General features: G+C 43.5%; 1 protein-coding gene across 8 annotated transcripts in view; it reads left to right on the forward strand.

The window, feature by feature from the left end:
• The window catches only part of PHACTR1 (phosphatase and actin regulator 1), a 341,429-nt gene that overhangs the window by 195,083 nt on the left and 123,726 nt on the right, over window positions 1-22,620 (forward strand). For all 8 annotated transcript variants that reach the window (XM_080380486.1, XM_080380487.1, XM_080380488.1 and 5 more), the window contains one exon: window positions 21,773-21,937. In XM_080380486.1, the coding sequence (XP_080236612.1) occupies window positions 21,773-21,937 (165 nt within the window). The remainder of the gene's footprint in view (window positions 1-21,772; window positions 21,938-22,620) is intronic.

Here is a 22,620-nt window from a genome sequence, read left to right on the forward strand (position 1 = left end):
GACTCTGACACATTTTTCAGGGCTGAAAAAGGCCAGTTTTTCCCTGGTTAATACCTGTTCTAGACCTTTTGAGGATTTGGAGGGAAAGGATCATATAATTAACTGACATTATGATGTAATATCAACAGGACAGATCAGGTATGGAGAAACCCGTAGGGATCTCGAGATGTCCGTGCATCCTCAGAGTTGCACAGGCTAAGGAGCATCCAGAAAGGGGACCGCTTGGTACTTTTTATATGGGAAATGCACATAGTTTTGCAATGTGGACAACCCCACCCTCCTATTCATATCTATGTACAGTTCATGCATGGTCTTATAGGCCTGCAGCTGCACAAGTGGACCCAAAAGTACTGTGTGGGTCCCATGACCCCAGCAACTATTGTATTTGTTGGAACTGTGTACAAAGACCAGGATTCAGTCCTTACAGTTAGGCAAGCCAGTGGGATACATTGATTTGATGTTGAAATACCCTCCAAATTCAGCTTTGAGTCCTAGATTCTGTTCATTATCCTACTCTGCATTCTCAGTGTACTACTACACTGGCAGAGCTGGGGAAGAAAGATTCATGCTGAAACAGAGGGAGATCCTTCAAAGACCACCGACTGATCTAGCAAAAGTCATGGCTAGGAGAACAGCAGAAGAGATCGCCATGAAACTGAAGGAAAACATGGAGGCAGGTGCTGAGCTGTATGGCATCTTGGAGTGAGAGGTCATGTAATTCGGAGAGAAGTCAGTGAAGGAACGTGGACGTGCAGATGGGCTCACTGAAGTAAGGGTAAAGGGAGTTGGTGTGGATGCAAAATTTGGTGGGGTAAAAAGTGAGAAGTGAGAAGCTCAAAGAGAAGCAAGAGGTTACAGCAGTGCTGATGGAGGTAGGAGATGCTTTAACCATTGGACTGAAAGGAAAGGATGTATTTAATGCTGATTTAGTTGGAAATAGAAAACGGAGATAGGGGTGTATAAAGCGCCAATACTGAGAGTTTTGGACAGAATGGCAGAAATGGTGTTGGAAATGGAGAAGTAGAGAAACTGCATGTGAGGAGTGAAGGAGATGTGTGGTTTCATCCTGTCAAGTTTGAGTGGCCATGAGACATGCAGGACAGGATGCCAGAGAGGCAATCAGGCATGGCAGACTGAACCGAGAGAGAGAGCTCAAGTGTAGAGTGATAGGAGTCACCTCAAGGAATAAACGAGCCATCAGGGCTGAGCTCTGAATGCTGCCAGGGGAGGGCTGCGAGGGAGAGGTTGAGAGAAGCGGGATGGTGAGGAGTTGAAGAAGTTCTAAGAAAAGACAAAAAATGAGGAAGCAACACAAGTTGGAGGTATTTTGAACGCGCAAGAAGCTTGAAGGGGAATGAAAGTACTTCCTGAACATAAATGTGGGAAAGGGACCGAAAAGCTTGCAAAGAGGAAGGAGCTAGAACTGGAAGAGATAGAGGTGCACTGGGACTGTGCAATGATAAACATCATCTGGTATGTACGGAGCACTTCTCAGTGTACTGATTTTGATGGCCTCTGGGAGGGTTGTGGCAGTGCTGGGTCATAGCAGATGACACGACTGATGAGCGAGGGAGGAACAAATACAGGGAGAAGAGATTTGGCTGGGGTTTAAGGTGTTCACACACTGAAAACTGACTGCAAATCTCAAGTCTCTTGCAAAAGTCCCAGCCTGGGTCTGGACATGGTTTAGATGCATCTCTACTTTAGTCACATCTTGACTTTGGTGTGGCTAGAAAGAAATGTAGAGGTTTCAAAGGTACCCAGAAATGACCTAACAGAAAGGGCAAGTGGAGCAATTGAAGTGGGATACTTTTGATTTTTATACAGAAGATCTGACAAGAAAACTGAAGTGGAAAGCGGTTACCTAACAGTGCACTGGAAGAGAGGGACTGCACAGAGAATAGCAGGTTTTTACCAGTGACGGATTAGGGTTCTCAGCTCACTTCCCACTTCCACAGAGGATCTCTGGGCAGCTTTGGGCATGTCCATCCATGTTCCTTGGCTGTAAAGTGGAGATAGTGGGATTTCATTCCACCTGCCTGCTGGTCTGTAAATAGAGAGGCAGGAAAGGACTGCCTCTTGCCGTTTGCGTTCCTAGTGCCAAGGACTGTGGGGGTCCAGGTTTTGGGCAACTCGAGGTGTAAGTGTAGTGGAAATATAAATGATATTAAGAATGAACATATCTGAAAGGTTTCATTCAGAGCTCAAACCCAGTCTGTTATTCTGTGCTCCTATATTTCAGGGTTTTGCTGTTTAAGCAAAAATGATTCGTTATCTTATATATGCATGAAAATCAGCGTGAACTGAGATACTGTTGCTGTAGGAATTCCAACGCTTGTTTTTCTGCTGCCGTCCTTCTTCTAGAGCTTTCAGATAAATATCTTTTCCAGCGGGAAAGAGGGATCTGGGTGGGGGGGTAGGTGGGTTGTCTGTGATGTGTGTGTGTTTGTGATTCCCACCTGGAATTGAAGACACTTCTTTTCAACCAGGAACTTTGAGAACATTTACTTTAGCATCACTTAAGATATTGTCTCCAAGGTGATTATTTTGCTTCCCACAAAAGTAATTATTAAATGAAATAGTTATCTTCTAGACAAGCTGTAAGCTCTGCAAGAGCTGTGTACAAAAACAAGTTTTCCTCCACTAATTCTCACATTATTTCAAACAGTAACTGCTCTTCCATTGCCATCTCTGGAGCGAGTGCATTTATGTGGCTGTGAAGCATTGCAGTCATTTGCAATTGTACCATTAAAGATCCTGTTAAAAAAACCTGTTAAAATAAAATATTTTGGAGGAAAAAAATGAGATTACACAGGGTGGAAAAGTAGGCAAAAAAACAGCATACCTGGTCCTGCTGTGAAGTGTGGGAAGCCGAAAAATGTTTCAGGTCTCAACAGCTGATATAATTATGCAATGTGTGTCTTTAGTCTCTGAGGGATAGTTAACTTAAAGAGGCGGGGGGGAAAGGTATGGGCTTTCATCGCAGAGTGAAATATGTCTCCTTGACAGCACAGATCATAAAATTAAATTGGTTTATTTTTGTCGGTTTGAACTCTAGCGTTTGATTTGGGTGCATACGGTGCTATGCCAGAGAAAGTTGATGAGGTTGAGCAGAGAGATTCCACATTCCCACAGGCTGCTGGGGAGCCAGGCGGGACGCTGCTCCCACCAGCATCGCTTTCTGCTTAGGAGGATACAAGCCCTCAGCATCTTGTGGGCTGAAAATAAATGTGCCCTTCTAGGAAGAAGGTGCGATTCCTGCTTCTGGTAACTTCTAGATGGCCAAATCCCGAGGCAGGCAGGGCAAGTTCGTTTATCTTTCCTTTTCCAGGAACCCTGCTCCCAGTGGTGTGTCTTGTTGCACATTAGGGAACGGCAGAAAGTCATCAGTTGCCTGTGGTTTTGTCTTGAAATCAGACTTAACAGGGCTGCGCTGCACTGGTGTGGCTGGGCATGGACTGCGGGCAGGGAGGAAGAGGAGAAGAGGAAGAAAAAGGGCTGTTTGGGCTATGAGTTTGGGCTATGAGGCTCTGGTTTACATGCTGAGACTAGCAAATACAAATGGCTGGCTGGACATACGTGAGGCTTTCCTTAAACACAAGCAGTAACTTCTAGTCTGCAGTAAAAGGAAAGAAAACGGACGGGGAAAGAGAGGAGGGATTGCATCTTCTGCCTTTATGTTCCAAAATAAAGATGAAGAAACACCACCAAGCCTGGAGCGAGTCATTAACTGCTCATGTGCATCTCTGTAGTGATTAAATCATATCCTATGAAACTGCCTGTAGCAAATACTGCTGGCCACAAAATACGCCAGTTGTGTACCGTCCAGGCAAGGCCGTGGTAGCAATGTGAGGTTCACAGCCAGGCCTGCACAGGCTGTCATCCAGCAGAGCTCCAGGCTTACCTCAAAGAGCCCTGGCAGATGCCTTGTCCAAAATTGCAACATAATTTATATTATTGACCCAAACTGTGTGAAAAATATGGGTAGTAAGCAAGGTCTTCTCTTCAGTTAATTAGGTAGTAGGGGGGGGAATAGGTTGTCGTGGTTTAACCTCGGCCAGCAGCTAAGTACCACACAACCACTCACTCACCCCCACCCCCATCCTGGTGGGATGGGGAGGAGAATCAGATAAAGGTGGAACCCGTGGGTTGAGAAAAGAACAGTTTAATAATGGAAATAATAACAACAACTACTATAATTTTAATGAAGAGAAGAGGGAGAGACAGGAATAAAATCCAGGGGAAAAAACCAAACCCAACCAATCAAACAAAAAAAACACAACCACCACCACCCCAAACAAACAAACAAAGAAAAAAAAGCGAAAACCCAACCAAGGAACACACAACACAATCGCTCACCACCCACCGACCGATGCGCAGCCAGTCCCTGAGCAGCAGTTGGCAGCTCCCAGCCCACTTCCCTAACTAACTAAATAACTAACTAACTAACATCAAACAGTTCATATACTGAGCATGATGCCCTGTGGTATGGAATATCCCTTTGCCTGGTTCAGGTCAGCTGTCCGTGCTCGGCTTCCTCCTGGCTTCTTGTGCACCTACTCACTGGCAGGGCATGGGAAACTGAAAAGTCCTTGACTTAGGGTAAGCACTACTTAGCAACAACTAAACTAAACCATCAGTGTTGTATCAACATTATTCTCATACTAAATCCAAAGCACAGCACTGTACCAGCTACTAAGAAGAAAATTAAGTCTGTCCCAGCCAAAACCATGACAAAGATGTAAGCCAGCTTATGCAAGCAGATGTCCAGGTCCCTTGTTTTCCAGTGGAAACTCCTGTGTCCCTACCAGAGAAATATTAGGCACCTTTCCCAGGAGGTCTGTATATCTGTACCGTTGATTTGAGCAGTTCTAGGAACAAAACCAACAAGAATGATGGAATTGGTCACAATGGCTCAGCACCTTCTCATTTTTATTACACGGTGTTGATATAAGGACATTGATAAGAGGATAACTCAATTCTTTGGGTCTTCAGAGAGCAGACGGCTGGCCTGTTTCAGCCCTGTCTCCTCTTGTTGATTTCTCACATTTTCAATGCTGTAACTCAGTTGTCATCTTTTGATGGTATCTTACCATCCTGCTCCCTGTTCTGAGAACCAAGTTTAAAGTTTTGGGATGTGTAAGCCTCTTCAATGCAAATGCTGGGGCAATACTGAGCATGTGATGAAAAATCAGGTCCCTGTGGGGAGCTTAAAAAAGCAGGTGAAGTGCCATCAAGTGTGGTGAAAGCAATACAGTGGTTTTCCTGTATTAACGGTAATGCTCTGCTCTAATTATTTGTTATCAGCTTGTGTGTCTAGTTTTGATTTTTCTGTGTCGTTAGGTCCATCAGAAATACCACACAGAGTGATTTGATAAACGATGGAAGTTTTCTATGTGTAATGCAGGGAGGCAATGCATAAAAAGGGGGCAAGATGTGGATGATGGCATAGACCATGGAGGAGCAGGTTCTCGTCTCACTCTGCTATACCCAGAGCATTTCAAACCATCTGATATTGACCTGGCTGAAGAAGCTTGGCTTTCTGTGCATTTGTTTGCATCATCCCTGTGCCCTATTTTATGCCTTCATCCCTGCTCAGGTGGGCAGTTTGTTTCCATTTCTGTGTTTTGTCTTTCCTGAGTACTTCCCTTACTTGCTTAGAGACGTTTCTCTTAGAGGATGGTTTGCACAGTTGGCCTTCTTCTTTTTTGAAACTTGGGATTCTTTAGAAGAAAATGAGATATATAGAAGTGCTTCACTTTACAACCATTATTGCAATACTATTCATTAATATTATCCCTGCCTGTCAGAGCTAAGCAGCAGAGAAATACTGGGTATGTAGGGAAGGGATCAGAAGACCTGGTATTCTGCCATGTCACAGCTCTTCCTTTCTTCTCCTTTTGTTTGACTTTCGCTTTTCTTTTAGATTGTAACCAGTACTACTTGTATCAGTTTGTGCTATTATAATACCTTCTGCCTCGGTTTAGAAATGAGATCATATCATATCACATCATATCATTAAAAGCAGCTGAGCTCATTTATGGGCTCCTTGACTGATGAGCAAAACTTATCCTCTGAGTATACTTGTATGTAAACATTATCATTTGTTGATGCTACTCAGCAAAAGAGGTAGACATTCTGTCAGTTTCTGTATTGTAAGTTTTTATTTCTTGATCTATTTCAGTGGCTGTTAGTAAATCTATAGCTATTTCTTTGTATCTCCTCAGGTTGTCTTGTTTGTAGTCAGACAATACCGAATTTGGCTTCCTGTTGCTGTCACCGTATTCAGGCCCAGATTAGCCAGAAGGTAATTTCAGGAGCACAGAATCAGTGTAGGTGGCACCACCTTGTTAACTGTCTGCCAGAATGTCTAAGGTTAATTGGATATATTTGTTCTGTGTTAAATCAACCGTGCCAGGTCTCGCACATCTTCCCAAACCCATCAGCCAAAGCCCAGCATTGGGGCGCTGGGGCAGTGGAAGGGCAGCAGGAGAGCGCGCAGGGGCTAAGCCAGCTCTGGTGTGATGCTCCAACCGCTTTCCTAAAACCGAAGAGTACTGTGATGTTTGCCATGTTCTTGATGGTTGCTGCAAAGGGCTGAAGCTGGGATGTACTTGGAGGCACCGTTTTTTTTCTTGGTGACTTTGGTTTGCACACTTCTCAGAAAATAATGATGTTTTTGCCATCGCTGTCATCTGGAAAACTGTCCTCTTGCTGGTTTTTGGCTCTGGTGAAGTGATGTGAATCTTCACTGGTCAGTTGCTTTTAGTCTTCTTGTCTCGGGAAGGATTGGGTGGAGAGGAACAAGGTAATGTTTGATCTTGTCACTGTCATTTCTTCCTGATTTCCCTGGTTTGGGGTCCAACTTACTGAAGAGGAGGCAGATCTAGTAGACCCTCTGCCTTTGGATGAGACTCTTTAGATTCCCAAGAAGATGAATTTTTCTGTTGCTCTGAAAAACAATGAACACGCGGTTTAATTTAAATCAAAGATAAAATCGGTCATTATAAAACCACCTGGTGTAGCTTCTTTGGAACCACTAGATGTACCATTCTGGCTTGTTATGCCCAGACCGCCCTGCCTGAAAGATACCCCCAAAATCGTGGTGCCAGTCAGCCATCATGAAGATGTGCTGTTGAGAGAAACGTTATGGACAAGCGCTGAAGGGAAGCTCTGCATCCCAAGTGAGAAAAACCACAAATAAGAGATGACCAGACCTGACTGACAGCCTCTGCAGATTTTCTCTGCATAGGTAGTGGAAATTTTGAAGAGTTGAAAATACGCTGGGGAATAAAAGCCAAACATTTCCCCAGCTTCCCACCCCCCCATGCCCCACCTGCAAAAAGTAAAGTTGTGTCCAAAATGTCCAGTGAGAAGAGGAGAGCAGGTTTCTGCATGTGTATGCTCTATAGTGTGCTAGTCTGGCCGTGGAGCGGGGTGAGACGCAGGTTCCGAGACCCTGGTTTGTGTAACCGAGATTACCCGCACCCATTTCTTTGCCCCGAACTAGGAGAGGTGTTCCATCTCAGCTACCTGCTGAATCTCAGAAGCTCAAGGGTTGTAATTTAAGATGTACAATTGTTTGTGCAGGGAGGGCCTGGTGTATCTGTTTCTTGGGACCTTTTGGAAAGGGTGTAAGGTGTACTCCAAATCTTCTCTTACCCTCCTCCTGCCTTGAGCGGTGCAGCCCAGGGCTGGGACAACAGGCTTAGTGCTGCAGATGCTGTCCCCTATCACTACTGAAAAGAAAGATCTTGACCTCTGTCATCTTTTGCATGAAATTTTTCAGGCCATTAGTCTAATGGTTTTGTGCAGTAGGAGTGCAGGGAATATAGTTAAACCGGATCCAATTATTTATTTTTTCTTGGGAGATTTTCATAGCAGAGAATGATTTTTATTTCACCTTGCCTCCTAAGAGAAGTTGATTATCTGTTTGAAGAAATGGTATTTTAAATCTTTCCTTGTAAAGAAAGGTCTGGGAGCACGGAATTGTAATGATGGTAACACTGAGAATATCAGGTCATTTCGAGAAAGGTGTGTCTAAGTTTTGTTAGACATTTTGATAACAATATTCTTTACCTTCAGCACTGAGCTGAGGGATGCACAGCTGCTACGCAAATACCATGGTCCTGAAAGTTAGTTGTCCTTTTAACACAGATTCCAAAATCAACAGATGGAAATGTTGGTAAGCAGACTTGAATGCTTTGGCGATCTTAAGATAAATAATTAGAATACTCGTTAACTACATCCTGACAAATGAGCCAGGCCTGGAAATACCACTGTGGTCTACTGCATCCATAGCCATTGTATTAGCATTCTATGGAAGTATTGGTGATCCACATAATCACATCCACATGGACCATAGCCGTGGTCCCTCGTGTCAGCAGTCCATGTCATAAGGAGTATGGCACGGCTTTATCTCTCTTCACCCATCCATTGGGTGCAGCTGCTTTGACATTTCCAATACTCAGATACTATCTGACACAGCATGTGCACAGCTCCAATGTTGTTGGTTTTTTCATGTGTAGACTTTGTCAACCCTGCTTGTGGTGAAGTAAATAAATAAATAAATAAACTCAGTAGAAATGTTATTTTTTCTACATCAGCTGATACTGAACAGATATAAAAAGTGTGTGTGTCATGCTGCTGTAGAGCTTTATAGCATCTTATCTTTCTCATTTTATTGTTCAATCTGCTTAAAATGTCAACACTGCTGAAAATTCCGATGCACATGCTGAACAGTCAGCAGTGCCAGTGCACAGACGTGTGGATAGATGGATGGACAGACAGTCGAAGCTATTTGAACGAAAAGGTGAACCGGTATTGAAAGACCTCTTCCTCTCCTCTTCCCATGCACCAGCAAAACAGGGTGCCTTCCTTACACTAGCACAGTGGGTTTATTGGATAAATAGCTTTCAAATATGGGTTCAGCCTGAAGGAAAAGCCAGGTGCAGAGACCTGTATGGAACTTAGGCTGTTTGAATCTGAATTGTACCCTGCTGAGAAATAGAAGAGTGAGATGACTAAAGCTTTCATTAGTATTTACAGCCCCAGAATAGTTGTCTGCTGGATTATAGCCGTAATAGTGAGAGTTTGTTGTCTAGTCATCTGCTGTGGCACTTAAGATGGAATTTACTGCCTGCACCAGCATCTGAACTGTGAAGAGCAATTTCTGACTGTCAGCTCTCTACAGCTGTCAGTCTTTGGCTCCTCTAGCAGCCACTGGAGAGATGGAGAGATGATACCAGAAAGGGAAGGTAAGGAGGGACTTGTGAGGCTCAGTTACATAGCTTCCTCTCCTTCAAAGTCCCACTCTGTCACATGTATAAACAAGCTAGAATTCAGGAGGTATTTTCTTTTCTGTTTCTTGTGTGTGTCATTAGAATAAGGACAGCATTTTGCCTGTGTTCTTTGACTCTAGGAAAATGCTCAAGTTACTGGTGTGGGTTTGGCTTTCTGTGCATCTCTGTCATCCCAGCCAAATACCATTTTCCTTGTGAACTCCACATGCTTGTGCTGCACATGGAAACCCATGAGCCTAAAAGCAAACAGGGAGATGCTGTATTTCCAGTGAACCGATCCTTCTTTCTCCAATTCATCTCAAGCTGGCAGAACAGCCAGTTCACTAAGCAGCAAGACAGGCATCAGTTCACCAGTACCTTTTCTGGCATTGCATAGAGGCTCAAAAAAGACATTATTTGGTGGTATTTTTCTTTGGTGGTGTTTTTATTGTTTTTCTTTCCCTCAGCCTTCTTTGACATTAGGGCCTTTTTGATAAATAATAGGGAAAAAATGAATAAAATTGCAAGACTGCGTGAAGATGGGTGGTAATTTTAGAATTCAGCTGCTCTGAGCTAGTATAGCTATTCCCTGTGTTTAGCAAACAAAGGAAGATGTTATTCAACTGCTGCATTCATCTATGTCAGGTTTTTGTGTTATTGCATTTGTTGTATACCAGGCTCCATTTTTATGTGTTTATGTGTAAGTAGTTGCAAACGTATCTCTTTTGTTTCTTGTTTCCTCCCTTTGTAGTAAAATGCTTAGGAGATTTGTCATTCAGAGCACCATCATGAACTTTGTGACGCTTGAGGTATCCAGCCCGATGTCATGGTTCAGGCCAGTCTCTGACTTGCCAATTCAAATGAAGTGCTGTTTAAGTAAAGAGATTTTTTTGGAAAATCAGGTTTGCGTGGCAAAGACTCCACTTCAGTTGGAGGAACGTATGTGCAAGTTTGACATTTGACTTTACAGAACAGGATCTGTAAGACTTGCAGGGTGTTGTACTGATACTTTGCCCAAAGAAGATGGGTACTTAAAATTGAGAACACTGTTCCCCAGAAGTTATATGGGCAAATGCAATTTATATCACCAAAAATGTTCAGAAAGACTTATGTTGTAGTTGCAGTGTTTTGGGTTTATTTTAGCTGCTCAGTAGCAGAATCTTGCTAACTTTGAGAGGAAATTTTCAGCATTTGGGGAAGTCACATTTCATCAGTTTGTTGCTCCCAGTGCCATCAGTGAAGGGGTGAAAAAAAGATTACTTTGTTTTAATTGTCAGAAGTGTCGGGTTTTGGTTAGGTTTTATCCTATTTCTGTACTGAGACGGAATCTCATGCAGATTCCTGTCAGGGTTACCTTTGTACCGTTGCAAAATGAACTTTACTGCCAAGTTCATGATCAAGTGGCTCTGCATAGGCAACCCCCATGGTGCTGCCAGGGCGTTCCCCTCACGTTTGCAGCTCACATCGTGCCCCTGGTTCCTCCCAATTGCCGCAGAAAGGGGTCGTTCCCATCAATACAGAGGTAAGCACTCATTAAGACCATGCTCTTATGTCTTCTCCACCAATTTCTTTTTCTGCAGGTCAATTTTAACATGCTGGAAAGTTCCCTTTTACAGCTTTGGCGTATAAAGTCCTCTGACATCAGTGAGGAGGCATGTTTTAGCATGCAACAGCATGTTTCAACCCCACATGAGAAGGACAACACATAATGCAGTTATCTTCCCTTGCTTCTCCTGCTCATCTCATGAATCGTGAGCAAAGAGCAGAGGGCTATATTTTTCCATCATTTGCAAAGTTCTGATAGCCTTGAGGACAAAATATATCCCTAATTCCCAAGATGGTCATCCAGTCGCTAGATGGCTTGAGGAAGGTAATCCTGCTCCTTGTGACCTTTGCCATTCACCTTGGTAGGGTCAAGATTTCATTTTTTTTCTCTCCGCTAATGTTATTTCCATACATAAAGCTGCTGGAACTATTTCAGTAGTTTTTTCAATGATCCTGTTTTCTCAGTTCCCTGTAGTATTTTTTCCCTTAGCTCTGATCTCAACTCTTTCTCATTTTCTGAGCTATTTCTGGCTGCTGGACTTGGAATTATTCATGAACTTGAAGCTACGTGCACAGATGCTTCCTTTGACTGTAATATTTCTTAGGTAGATATACCAATTTGATTACCTGATGGGCTCCATCTTTTTTTAAAGGCAGCAGCTTTTTTTAAAATCATAGGCTTTCCTCTAAATCTACTGAGCAAGAGCAATAGCCTGCAGAGCTCAGCAGCCATAAGACGCTTTAGAACTTAATGCTAAAAAAAGCAGGTGAAAAAAAGTGAAATCATAGCTATGAAAACCACATCGAAATACTCCTTGTGTTTTAGCCAGCCACCCACCAAGCTTTATTCATGACTTTAAAGGAGTCATGGGTATTTTTCTCCCCTTTGAGTATTCATCTCTGAAACTCAAGCCTCTACCATAAGGGCCTAAACAGATATTTCACCACAGCCCAGGGTCTAAACTAACAATCATTTGAATCAACAGAAGAATTCCCGTTTCAGTGACAATCAGTGAAGACCATATGTAGCTGCACTTAGGTACTCTAAGCAGAAGTATTTAGTCCTTATTTTAAATTCCTGAGCACGGGTACAGACTATCTCATTTCAGAGTCCAGTGAAGCCTTTTGCTAGGCTTTTACTGACATTTTTTTTTTTAAACTCCTATTTATGCTCATTATAAATGTGCCATTTGGTACAATTACTCTTTTCCTCTTGGCCAACTTCCTATCGACTTCTTTAAAGACCAGAAATAGAAGTTCCTTTTTTCCCAAGAGAAGCAATATAGAGTTTACAAGGGAATGGTTTGAACTTTCTAGCTCTTAAATGAGATACTTTGTTCCTATTCTGCCAGCCATTAAAGTAATTAAAAACTTCATTTTTTATCTTTATGATGATAGTGGTAAGATGGTTACTATTATGTTTAGAAAGTTTAATATTTGTAATGCCATTTCCTGAATAGGCTTGGTTTAATAAGAGGACGTGCCCCTCAGATGTCTGAGTAGTCTAAAGGTATGCCTTCTAAAGCACACATTTTTAGTGAAATAAAATTATTGGATATTCGTAGTTATGAGAACTTCAAAAGATAAAGATCAGAAGTTGCTCAGTCCACCAAAAAATCCATAAGAAATTAGAAGTTTTTAAAATATTTTTTCTGGGCTTTCTCAAACTAAACAGCCAGCCTTTAGCACTCGTGGTTGGTTTTTAGACAAGTTGGTGAACTTCCCTGATTCCCAGTGAGGGGCTGGTACACAAGGTGCTTCTCAGTGTGAACAGCTGTGTCTGCCTCTGTCCACATGGCAATTCGGAACATTATCACCCAGTAGCAGAGGGAACAAACCCATGGATACTTTTCTTGGATTACTTTTGTATCTTGCAGCTGAGTAGAATTTGCAGTTTAGGTTGGTATAAAAGATAAATCCAACCATGGAAATGTAATTATTACTAGCTCCTTCAAGAAGACACTTAATTGCTAGCAAGTCAAAACAAAACATAGGAAAAAATATTATGTGCTATTTTTTTCATTGGGATAAATTTAGGAGTTGAAGGTACATGGGCTTCAGTTCTGTTTTATCTTGTTGAATGTGTTGAAGGCTTGCCTGGAGGAAGACAGCTTCTGTGTTGTCCGTAGCTTTGGTTTTCAGAAAGAACTTGAGCTTGTTGGATGAAACTTAACTCTAGACTTGATGAGTTTGTTCAGATTGCTTAACCCAGGTGTCTGCACGTATCCATCCAGGACCCCTGAGCCATGGTGCCCGGTCCTGTCCACATGTGTCAGGGTTTAACCCCAGCCAGCAACTCAGCCCCACGCAGCCACTTGCTCGCTCCCCCGCAGTGGAGTGGAGGAGAAAATCAAAAGAGTAAAAGTGAAAAAAACTCATAGGTTGAGATAAAGACAATTTAATAGGTAAAGCAAAAGCCGTGCACACGTGCAGGGCAAAGCAAGGAATTCACTCACCACTGCCCACGGGCAGGCAGGTGCTCAGCCATCCCCAGGGAAGCAGTGATCCATCACACGTAACGGCTATTTGGGAAGGCAAATGCCATCACTCCGAACATCTCCCCATTCCTTCTTCCCCAGCTTCATATGCTGAGCATGACCATGATGACATATGGTCTGGGGACATCCCTTTGCTCAGTTGGGGTCAGCTGTTCTGGCCTTGTCCCCTCCCAACACGTTGTGCCCCCCCAGCCCACCTGCTGGTGGGGTGAGGAGCAGAAAAGGCCTGGGCTCTGTAAGCCCTGCTCAGCAATAACAGAAACAGTTTTCAGCACAAATCCAAAATGTAGCCCCATACTAGCTAGCTACTATGAAGATAACTCCATCTCAGCCAAAACCAGCACAACGTGGAGGAGTTAGTGGTGTTGCCACTTGGTGGGTTGGTGCCCACTTGCAAGGTGATGGTCCACAAACACCATTGCAACTGTTTTGCCAGGTAGCATTTTGTCGCACGTAATGTTCGAGCCTTGAATTGCAATAGCCCTGTAGGTATGACTCATGCTTCAGCTTTCTCCTCTGAATTGTTTGGTGTTGTGGATTTAATCTCCTTGTGGGCTTTTCAAAATAACTTTTAAGGAGGTTTAAAGAGTTGTATTTTTCTAATGCTATGTGCTAGGGGACACAGCTAGTTGCGAGTAGGCAGGTCAGTTCCATCTTACCAACGGTTTGTTTTCAGTTTCAGAAACTGAATGTGTTGAACGTGGGTTTTTTCTGGCTCCCAACATGTCTGTGCTTAGAGGCTGCTCCCTTCCAGCTTGTGCACAATGGGCTGGGGCTTTCCAAGAGCCTGTTTCTGTAATGGTAATTTAGAAAGGCTCGGGTTTGCTCCAATGAGGTTTTAGTATTGGCAGTGTGATGACAGTATGAGGAGGATGCCTTGGAGACAACGCCCTAGATGGGAAATTCTGCGTATAGCTGCCATTTACACCAGAACAGGAGGGTTTTATGGCATTTCTTCACAGGCTGAAACATGGATCCCTCTCTCTGGATGCCCAGCCAGCTCTGCTAACAGGGCTCCATCTACTCTCTCTTTCTGAGGCGAGGATCTAGGAGGCAGTGCCTCACCTCTGCCGGCTCCCTGCTCCTGCCTGGGATAAAATAGAATATCCCCTACCAAAAGTGAAAGACAGGGACAGGGAGAGGCAGTATCTTTACTCCCTGGAAGAACTGCACAGGATCAGGCTCTCAACAAATCACAGCTATGACCAGCAGCTTCTTCCAATCCATGAGTGAAGCAGAAAGAGGTTGTGGGTTATTTAACTCCGAGTAAAGCCCAGGAATTATCTTGGGAGAAGGGTGTTTGTGCTGACAGATGAGTGCCCTAACTGCCCGCAGATGTGCTTCATCATGCTTTCTTTCAGATGCAGTAGGTCTTGAATTCTTTAAAATAACACACTTTTAGTGGGACAGATTGGGAGTGCTCTCCCATCCATCATAGTATGAAGTGCCGTAGCTTTCCCAAGGAAAATGTGAGATGTAGGCTTGAGCTTTCTCAAGAGGATGAAAGTGACCCTCTGATTCTCCTGTCTCCCAGAGGAGTGCTCTACCTGCTCTAACAAAAAGGTCCTTGCATCTCATCCTACTTCCTCGGCTTTCTTAAAAGCATAAACTGTGCATCTCCTCCCTGCTTGCTGTTTAGGAAGAGTAAAATTTCCCTTCCTTTCAAGCTAAAGTTTCTTACCAGAGCAATTCCTGGTGCTTGAAGAATTGCCTTCCTGTAGAGCCAAGAAAAGCAGGATATCTGATTTGCTTCTGCTGGCCCTGTTTTTTCTCTTGCTTGGCTTTTGGTGGTGCTCTAAGTGGCTGCTCTGGGTCCTGTTTTGGAGCTGCTGAGTCTCCACATAGTGTGAGTGTGGTGTCCAGGACAGACCTGTGGCTTCTGCTCCAGTGTCCAGGCAGCTGCAGTACTGTTAATTGGATTTAGTCTCAAATCTGTATGCAATAAACCCTTAAGAGATGGAAAACCCAGTGTGTAATAAAAGGAGTAAGGGATACACAGAATAGCTGATATCGGTGAAATCTAACAATCCTTATTCTCTATAATTGCAGGGTAGCTATTGATGACATAACGTGATGAAGTGCTTTTGTTGCAAGTAAAGATCTTGTGTACTGTGTTATAATACAGAAAATACTTGGTGTTTGGAGAGATTGCATATCAATAAAGACATGTTTAGAGTGATGCATGCAGTGCAGCAGTTTGCAGAGGTTAAAAAAATGGCTTTCATATTGCATTCAGCATGAATTATTAATGTTTTACGTCAAAATGTGGGGAAGTGGAAAGCAGGGTCCTAAAGGGATTGGACTTCCAAAGCTATTCTTTGCACTTCTGTTCTGACAAGAGAAATAAGTAGACTGAGAAAGAGGGATCGTAGCAGAGAGCAGAGCCGTACCACAGTCTGATACCCTGCTGAAACGGGCAAGGGTGAAGTGTGAGAGATTCAGTTTACAGATACAGTGCAAAGTGCTGCACCCCTAGGTTGCAGGAATAATTGGCAGGGGGTTGGAAAATATGAGTGCTGCTTCGCATGCAAAGCAGGGCTACTGACAGCCTCTTCACGGCTCATAAACCCACTACGCCAACCCAGTCGGTGCCGTTGCAAATGCGTACATCCAGCGGGAGCTGTTGTCAACCGAAGAGGTAATTATCCTTGTTTGGCAAGACTGCGTTTAGACTGCTGCATGCCATGCCTTGTCTTTCATTGGAAAACAGACCTTTGAGAAGTTGGGAAAAGTTTAAATGGGCAATTCAAATAGTAAAGGCAGGGCTGATGAAAATTAATTCCAGGTGCAAAGGGAAATTAAAGGGAAATAACTGAACAGATGATAATAGAAAAGCGGAAAATGAACTGTTTTCCTGAAAGAAAAACAAGGTGTTTTTTTAATTGAAAGTGTTCCCATGCAGGTAAAGAGAAGACATGAGTGCTCAGCTAGTAAGTCGTTCAGGTTTCCTGTCTTTTCAAAAAGATGCATCTACATCTTGCATTGAACCAAGTTCATAGAATAAGGTCTGTGCAGTCTGAAGTGAAGGATATTTGGGGCGCAGAGTTCAAAAGAAACCTTGCAACAGGAGTTTGTTGGAAACCAATCTGCAGAATAAAGACTGGTTAGACATGGATTGGGAATAAGGAGTATTATGTTGGGGTTTTTTTAATTTGTATAAAATTATTGTCATTAAATAAAATAGCACATTTAGTTAATTGCATCTTTAGGGCCAAGGTAATTTTCAGCTTGTTAGTACAGATTTGTGCAAATACACAGAAAGCAGGGTGTAGCCGTTGCTGTTTCCGAGGAAGGCTTAGATCTAACTTTGTGAAGTAAACTGCCCGTGTCTGATTATGAGTGTGGAGTGTTAAGAAATGGTCTGAGAGAAAACCCAGTGTGGTTAAGGGTGAGGAAGGTCGTAGTAAAGATCATGGATGGGATGGGTGGGCTTCAGCCTTCAGCAGTGAAATTGCTGTGTACCTGGATGTGGTGGTTTTGTCTAGAGTGGAAGCTGGGTGTATTATATATCAGCAACATTAATAGATGCTGTGATTCCCAGACAGGCATGGGAATGACAAAACTGGTCGTCGTTCTCCAGGAAATCTTCCTAAGTTTTGTGGTCTTGGGGAGAGCCTTTGATCTGCCTGCTACGCTGCTGAAATCCAAAAAGCAGGTGACCCCTATGTCATCTCTTAGTGGACCTTTGGGAAATCAGCACCTAAGGCAGGATGTGTGGAGCTGATCAGCACAAACACGGCAGGTCTAAGATGGCCTGGCCCCTTTTTTCTTGGACTGGTACATCAACTGTTTTGAAGAACTGCTTTTCGAACTGCGCTTCCTCAGCTTGTCAATTTTGTTCAGGTCTGGTGTCCATGCAGTACATTACAGCCCACAAACTTCAAAGCGATTTCGACCAAAAATGCCCTCAAATGCAGGATTAGCTTCAAAATGGGAAAAAAAAAAAAAAAAAAAAAAACACCAAAAAAAAAAAAACACCAAAAAACAAAACATAAATGGGGGTGGGTTGCGAGAGAAGAAATTAACTTTTAGACCTTCTAGTGTTTGAAGTCTTTGTAGTATATTTCAATCATGTTTGTAAAATTTCTTTTACGTTACTTAGATGCAAAATAATTGTATTTGTGGTGCTTTTTCCTCATTAAAGCCACAAGTCTGGCTTAAGTGCTTCAGTTTATATGAACTTCAGATGTCTTAGGGACTACAGTAAAATCTTGAGAGCTCTCTCACAGCCAAACAGCCCACGAAAAGCTCTCAGGTTTAGTTTCCCAGTTGTTATTCTGGGATGACAGCTCGGACAGAAGAAAGTGGGAGGGGAGTGCATCACCCTCTTGCCCTAAGTGCAGGTCCCAGCATCCATCTGTCTTGGCAAGATCTCTCAGGTCTTGGAAAAAAAGTCGGAGTAAGTTCTGAGAAGCACCGACTATCAGCAGCAACTGCGACCTTTAAACATCACATTTGCAGCACCGTCCTCAGGATGAGACCTCAGCAATGTCACTACAGGCACCAACGTACATGGCAGTTCCCTGTCCCAGTTCAGCAGACTGATCAAGCTGGGGACTGCTGGGATCGCTTGCCTCTTTAAAGGCCAAAAATAAATAATAATAAAAAAAAAAGCGCAAGGCCTGGGTTGGTTTCCATTCGTGCAAGTACCACCTTTTTTGGGAACGGCAAGCATGCGAAAGCAGCCTACGGAGCCTGCTGTCAGCAGTGGGTGTCACAGCCCACAGCCAGTCGATAGTCATTAGGAGTCAAAAAGGCAGAGAAACACGGCCAGCTCCAGCAAAAGATGCTGCAGCAAAGAAGAGCGCAGAAATCTGGCGTTTACTTCTCGCATTGTGGTCTGCTTTTATTCTCGTTGTATTAAAACTGTCATGGCTTTATGCTAATGTGCTTCATTCCTAGCCAGTGATTATTATGCTTTGAATTAGCAGTGCTCTTGAGAGTATTTGTCATGAAAAAAAATGAGGTGGTCCTTCCGAGAAATAGAAGCGAGAGGGAAAAAGAGCTGTTACTTGCATTAGCTCGGAGCTGTGTGTGTTTGGAGAGGATGAAGGAGAAGGGCCACGTTCATGGCTGATGGAGAGCACAGCAGGATTCCTGGGGCACAGATGCAAGTGAGAGATGATACTGAAATTCAGGGAAGAGCAGTGAAAATACGGAAACAGTTTTGACACTGTGTTTGGCTTTAAATGATGAACCTGCCCTTTGGGTAAATTCCTTTTGACTCCAGTGTTGGTTTTGCCTGACTGTGAATCCATACTTGTTTACCCTGAATGGGAAAAGCTTCCCAGGGGCAGTGAGAGCACAGCTGGTGTGGGACAGAGGGGACGTATGTTATGAAAGGAAAGAATCTTTAAGGGATGTCAGTTCTCCAGGGAATGGCCTCAGCAGTACCAGCTGAGAGCGGTACCAGCTCTCAGAGAGTTGTTGCAACTCAGATTTAGTAACTGAGGCACCTGGGTGGCAGAAACGGTGGCTCAGTGATGGGGAAAAGGAGACAGGGTGAGCAGCAAGAGGAATTTCATTACGTTTCAGCTGTGGGTTTGTGCAGCAGGAAGCCTAATCCAGCAGCTGTGGTGTGTCATTCCCAGTTTGCTCAATGGGCTGCTTCTACGCCTTGTATCCGCCGAGTAAGGCAGCAAAGGCAATACCAGCCCATTACTTTTAGCACCATTTCTAAAAAATCACAGCAGTGGAACACAGTGTGATCTTATGTGCTTTAACTAGAAGCATCTTTAAAAAATAAAATAAAATACAGGAAGGGGAAAAGGCATGATCCTTTTGGATCTGCATCTAGAGGGAGGTGGTCTGTACCCTGTGCTGGTCTTCAAAGCCCAGCAGGTTCTGGTGAAATCAGAAAGTACAAGGAAATTTCTGATTTCCTCTTCTTTTTACCCTCCTGGTTTTTTCAGCATAACCAAGCAGTTTCCAGCCTGGATGCAGCATGTCCCAGCCCCTGTACAGGGCAGAGCCTTGTGATGGCTTCTCTGGGTAAGAAAGTATTTCTCGAGGCACTTGGGCACAAAGAGCTGGAACAGAACGAAAGGCTTTGGCAAGAATACCTTTTTTTTCCTTTGCTTTAAATGGAAAGATGATGTTCTCAGGAATGTCTGTCTTTCTGTTACCCCAAAGAATAAGTGTTTTTAACCATTTCCACTGAAACAGTTGGGCGCTCCGTATCTTGCTGGCTACCTTTTTTCCCTCCAGACAGTTAGAGGGAACTGTGTCTGGCAGGGATATTTTACAGGAAAAAGGATTGGGATTGGGTTGCCAATGTTCAAAATGAACAAAAAAACCCCGCAATAACAAAATAACCAACCTTCTTGCAAGAAACCTGAAGGGCTCAAATAGTATTTCATTTTGGAGTTCTGATAATAAACCTCCTTTGTGTTAGAAGCGCGTTTCTGGCTGTTCCCATGAAAACTGACTTACATTTGGCACACTTACAGCCTTGGAAAAATTTCCATTGAGACACGTAAGAATTTGCCAGCCAAAATCTCTGGATATTCTGTCAGCGTGGAGCGGATGTGCTCATCCCTTCAGAGCAATGTTCTTGCTAAGGTTCCTGAGCCCATGCTGATGGCTGAGGTTAATACTTAATATACTAGAGGTGAAATAGAAACATGGGGCTGCTGTCTCCAGAGCAGGAGAGGTGGCGATCTGTGTCCTGTCGTTATGAATCCAGACAGCGTGTGTGCAAACCACTCAAATCAGTTTTACTGGCAGCGTCGCATTACAACGCAAGTCCGGGAGACGGTACCCCTTAAAAAAAAAGAAAAAGACAAACTAAAACCAAACACCTACAACCTTAAAAAAAAAAAAAAAGGGACACAACCCCTGCTCCTGTATGCTGACTGAGTTACGCAGATGCTTTTTTTTAGGGAGAGAGAGTGCATGCTTCAGCCCAGGGTTGGGAGAGCTTATTGCAGCCCTGGCAGCTGTAGCATGGAGAGACCCTTTGTCCTGGGCTACTGGTACCCTCCCCCTGTTGGTGTTTTCCTTCGTGGTCCTGGCTTTCCTCTGTCTCTAATCACAGGGATGTCATTTCTCAAAACTATCAGCATACATTTTCCCAGAAAATGTGAGGGGGGGACCTTGCAATGTAACTGTGCCAAGTGGCTGCCCCCAGAATTCTCTTGCCATCATTGGGGAGGAAGGGTAGTCTAAATTCTTCAGATTTTTTTGTAGGTATTGAGACTATCATGATGCATCATAGTGTAAAAGTTGCAGAAAACTGATTTTTTTCACAACAGAAGCTCAGTGAAAACCCATAGCCATCCCCCCCAAGGAACTCAGCCCTAAGTGTGGACTCTGTTAAAATTCCCAAAATCCCTGTGTTAAAAGCCAAGTATAAGAATTGGAGGGGAATGAGCCAGCAGAAAAACAGGACTAGACTTGAGCCCCTCACTGCAAGAGGGATGTTGAGGTGCTGGAGCATGTCCAGAGCCAGGCAGGGGGCTGGGGCACAAGGCTGGTGGGGGGATGCTGGGGAAGCTGGGGGTGTTGAGCCTGGAGATGAGGGGGCTCAAGGGGGGCCCTGATGGCTCCCTACAGCTGCCTGACGGGGGGATGTAGGCTGGGGGGGGGGGGGGGGGGGGGCGTCTCCTCTCTGAAGTAACAAACAACAGGACAAGAGAAAACGGCCTCAAGTTGTGCCAGGGGAGGTTTAGATTGGATATTAGGAAAAATTCCTTCACCAAAAGGGCTGTCAAGCTCTGGAACAGGCTGATGGGGAGGTATTTAAAAGATGTGTACATGTGGCACTTAGGGACATGGTTTATGGGTGGACTTGGCAGTGCTGGGTTAATGGTTGGAGTCGATGATCTAAAAGGTCTTTTCCAGCCTAAACGATTCTATGAATCTATGCATTTTTAGCACCCTGTCACTAGAGAGTTCCTAATGCAGCCCCTTTTGTAACCCAGGCAGTTTTAATGGACACTGTAATGATACCAGAGGGTTATTATTTATCAGGGTTCTTGCTCTTGATAAATTCTAGTTCATGGAAATGTCTCTTTCCATTGGGCGGAAAAAAAAAATAAAAAAGACTTGCAGTGTTTCTTTTAAGCAGTATTGCATCATTTTTTTGGAGCTTTCTGTTCTCCAGTCTCCATCACAGTTCCCCAGGAAGGGCTGGTGGATGGGCTGCCACCTGTCTAGAGTGATGCAGAACAATTTGTTAAAGATTATAGCTTTGCTATTGTAATAATCCACATTCCTGTTGAATCTGATTGTTAATACTGGTCTTTACAGTAGATTATGGATTCCACAGAAAGGAAAGAAAATAGCATCAAAATAATGACTACAGTTTTCCCCCTTTTTTACTCTTTGCTGTAACCATGGAAAATTTTGACCATCTGTGTGGTTCTCTGGTAATTTATTAAAGCATTTATTTCACTTCTCCCCCCCTCCTCTTTTTTTCTTTTTTTTTTTCTCCTTGTTGAACTACAGCTGAGGAAGTGGAAAGACTGGCTGCAATGCGTTCAGATTCTCTAGTACCTGGGACTCACACGCCTCCAATCAGAAGAAGAAGCAAATTTGCCACTCTTGGAAGGCTTTTTAAGCCATGGAAATGGAGGAAGAAGAAGAGTGAAAAATTTAAGCACACTTCAGCAGGTAAGAGTCACAGTTGGATTGGTATGTTAATCTGGAACTGTTTGCTCAACCAGGCTAAAAACTTGTAATGCAGCCCCAATTTATACATGTCTTTAAGGTTGTTGAAGCTTGGCTTGGAGAGGTTGCTGAGATTCAAAGAGATGTTTAGCTTTATTACCAGCTTTTTCTTATTAAAAAAAAAACCCAGAACAACATGTTGGGAGCGCTACAATTAAAGCAGCAGCTCACTGAAGCTGTATATTCAGCTTCTGCAGCTAGAGCTGGAGGGTAACCCAGAAGAAATCTTGTTACAGTGATTTAGCAGATTATGGGTAAAGGAAACGGCAGTATGAAAGGACAGCATTTGTGGAGGATTTAGCCACATTCAAACCCCTGTAAGTGCTAACAGAGGAGCGAGAAAAACACATGACAAAGGAGTTGACATTGTGTTGAGTAACTTGCGTAACCATAAATTATTTATTCCATTGGGCAGGAAAGATGTGTCACTCGTTTTCTGAGAAAAACAAATCTCTCCTTCTACCACACCCCTCCTTCTGCCATCGCTTTCTAACAGTTCTGGTTTAAGGCTCTTCTTAATTAAAAAATAAGTATGGAAAACTGCAAAAACGTAGTTTTATATTGTAAAGTGGTCTGAGCAAGGATCCCAGATCCAGGCACTGATGCACATGGTGCAAGTTTGTACC

Source organism: Falco punctatus (genome assembly GCF_963210335.1).
Source record: "Falco punctatus genome assembly, chromosome: 3".
Classification (NCBI taxonomy): Eukaryota; Metazoa; Chordata; class Aves; order Falconiformes; family Falconidae; genus Falco; species Falco punctatus.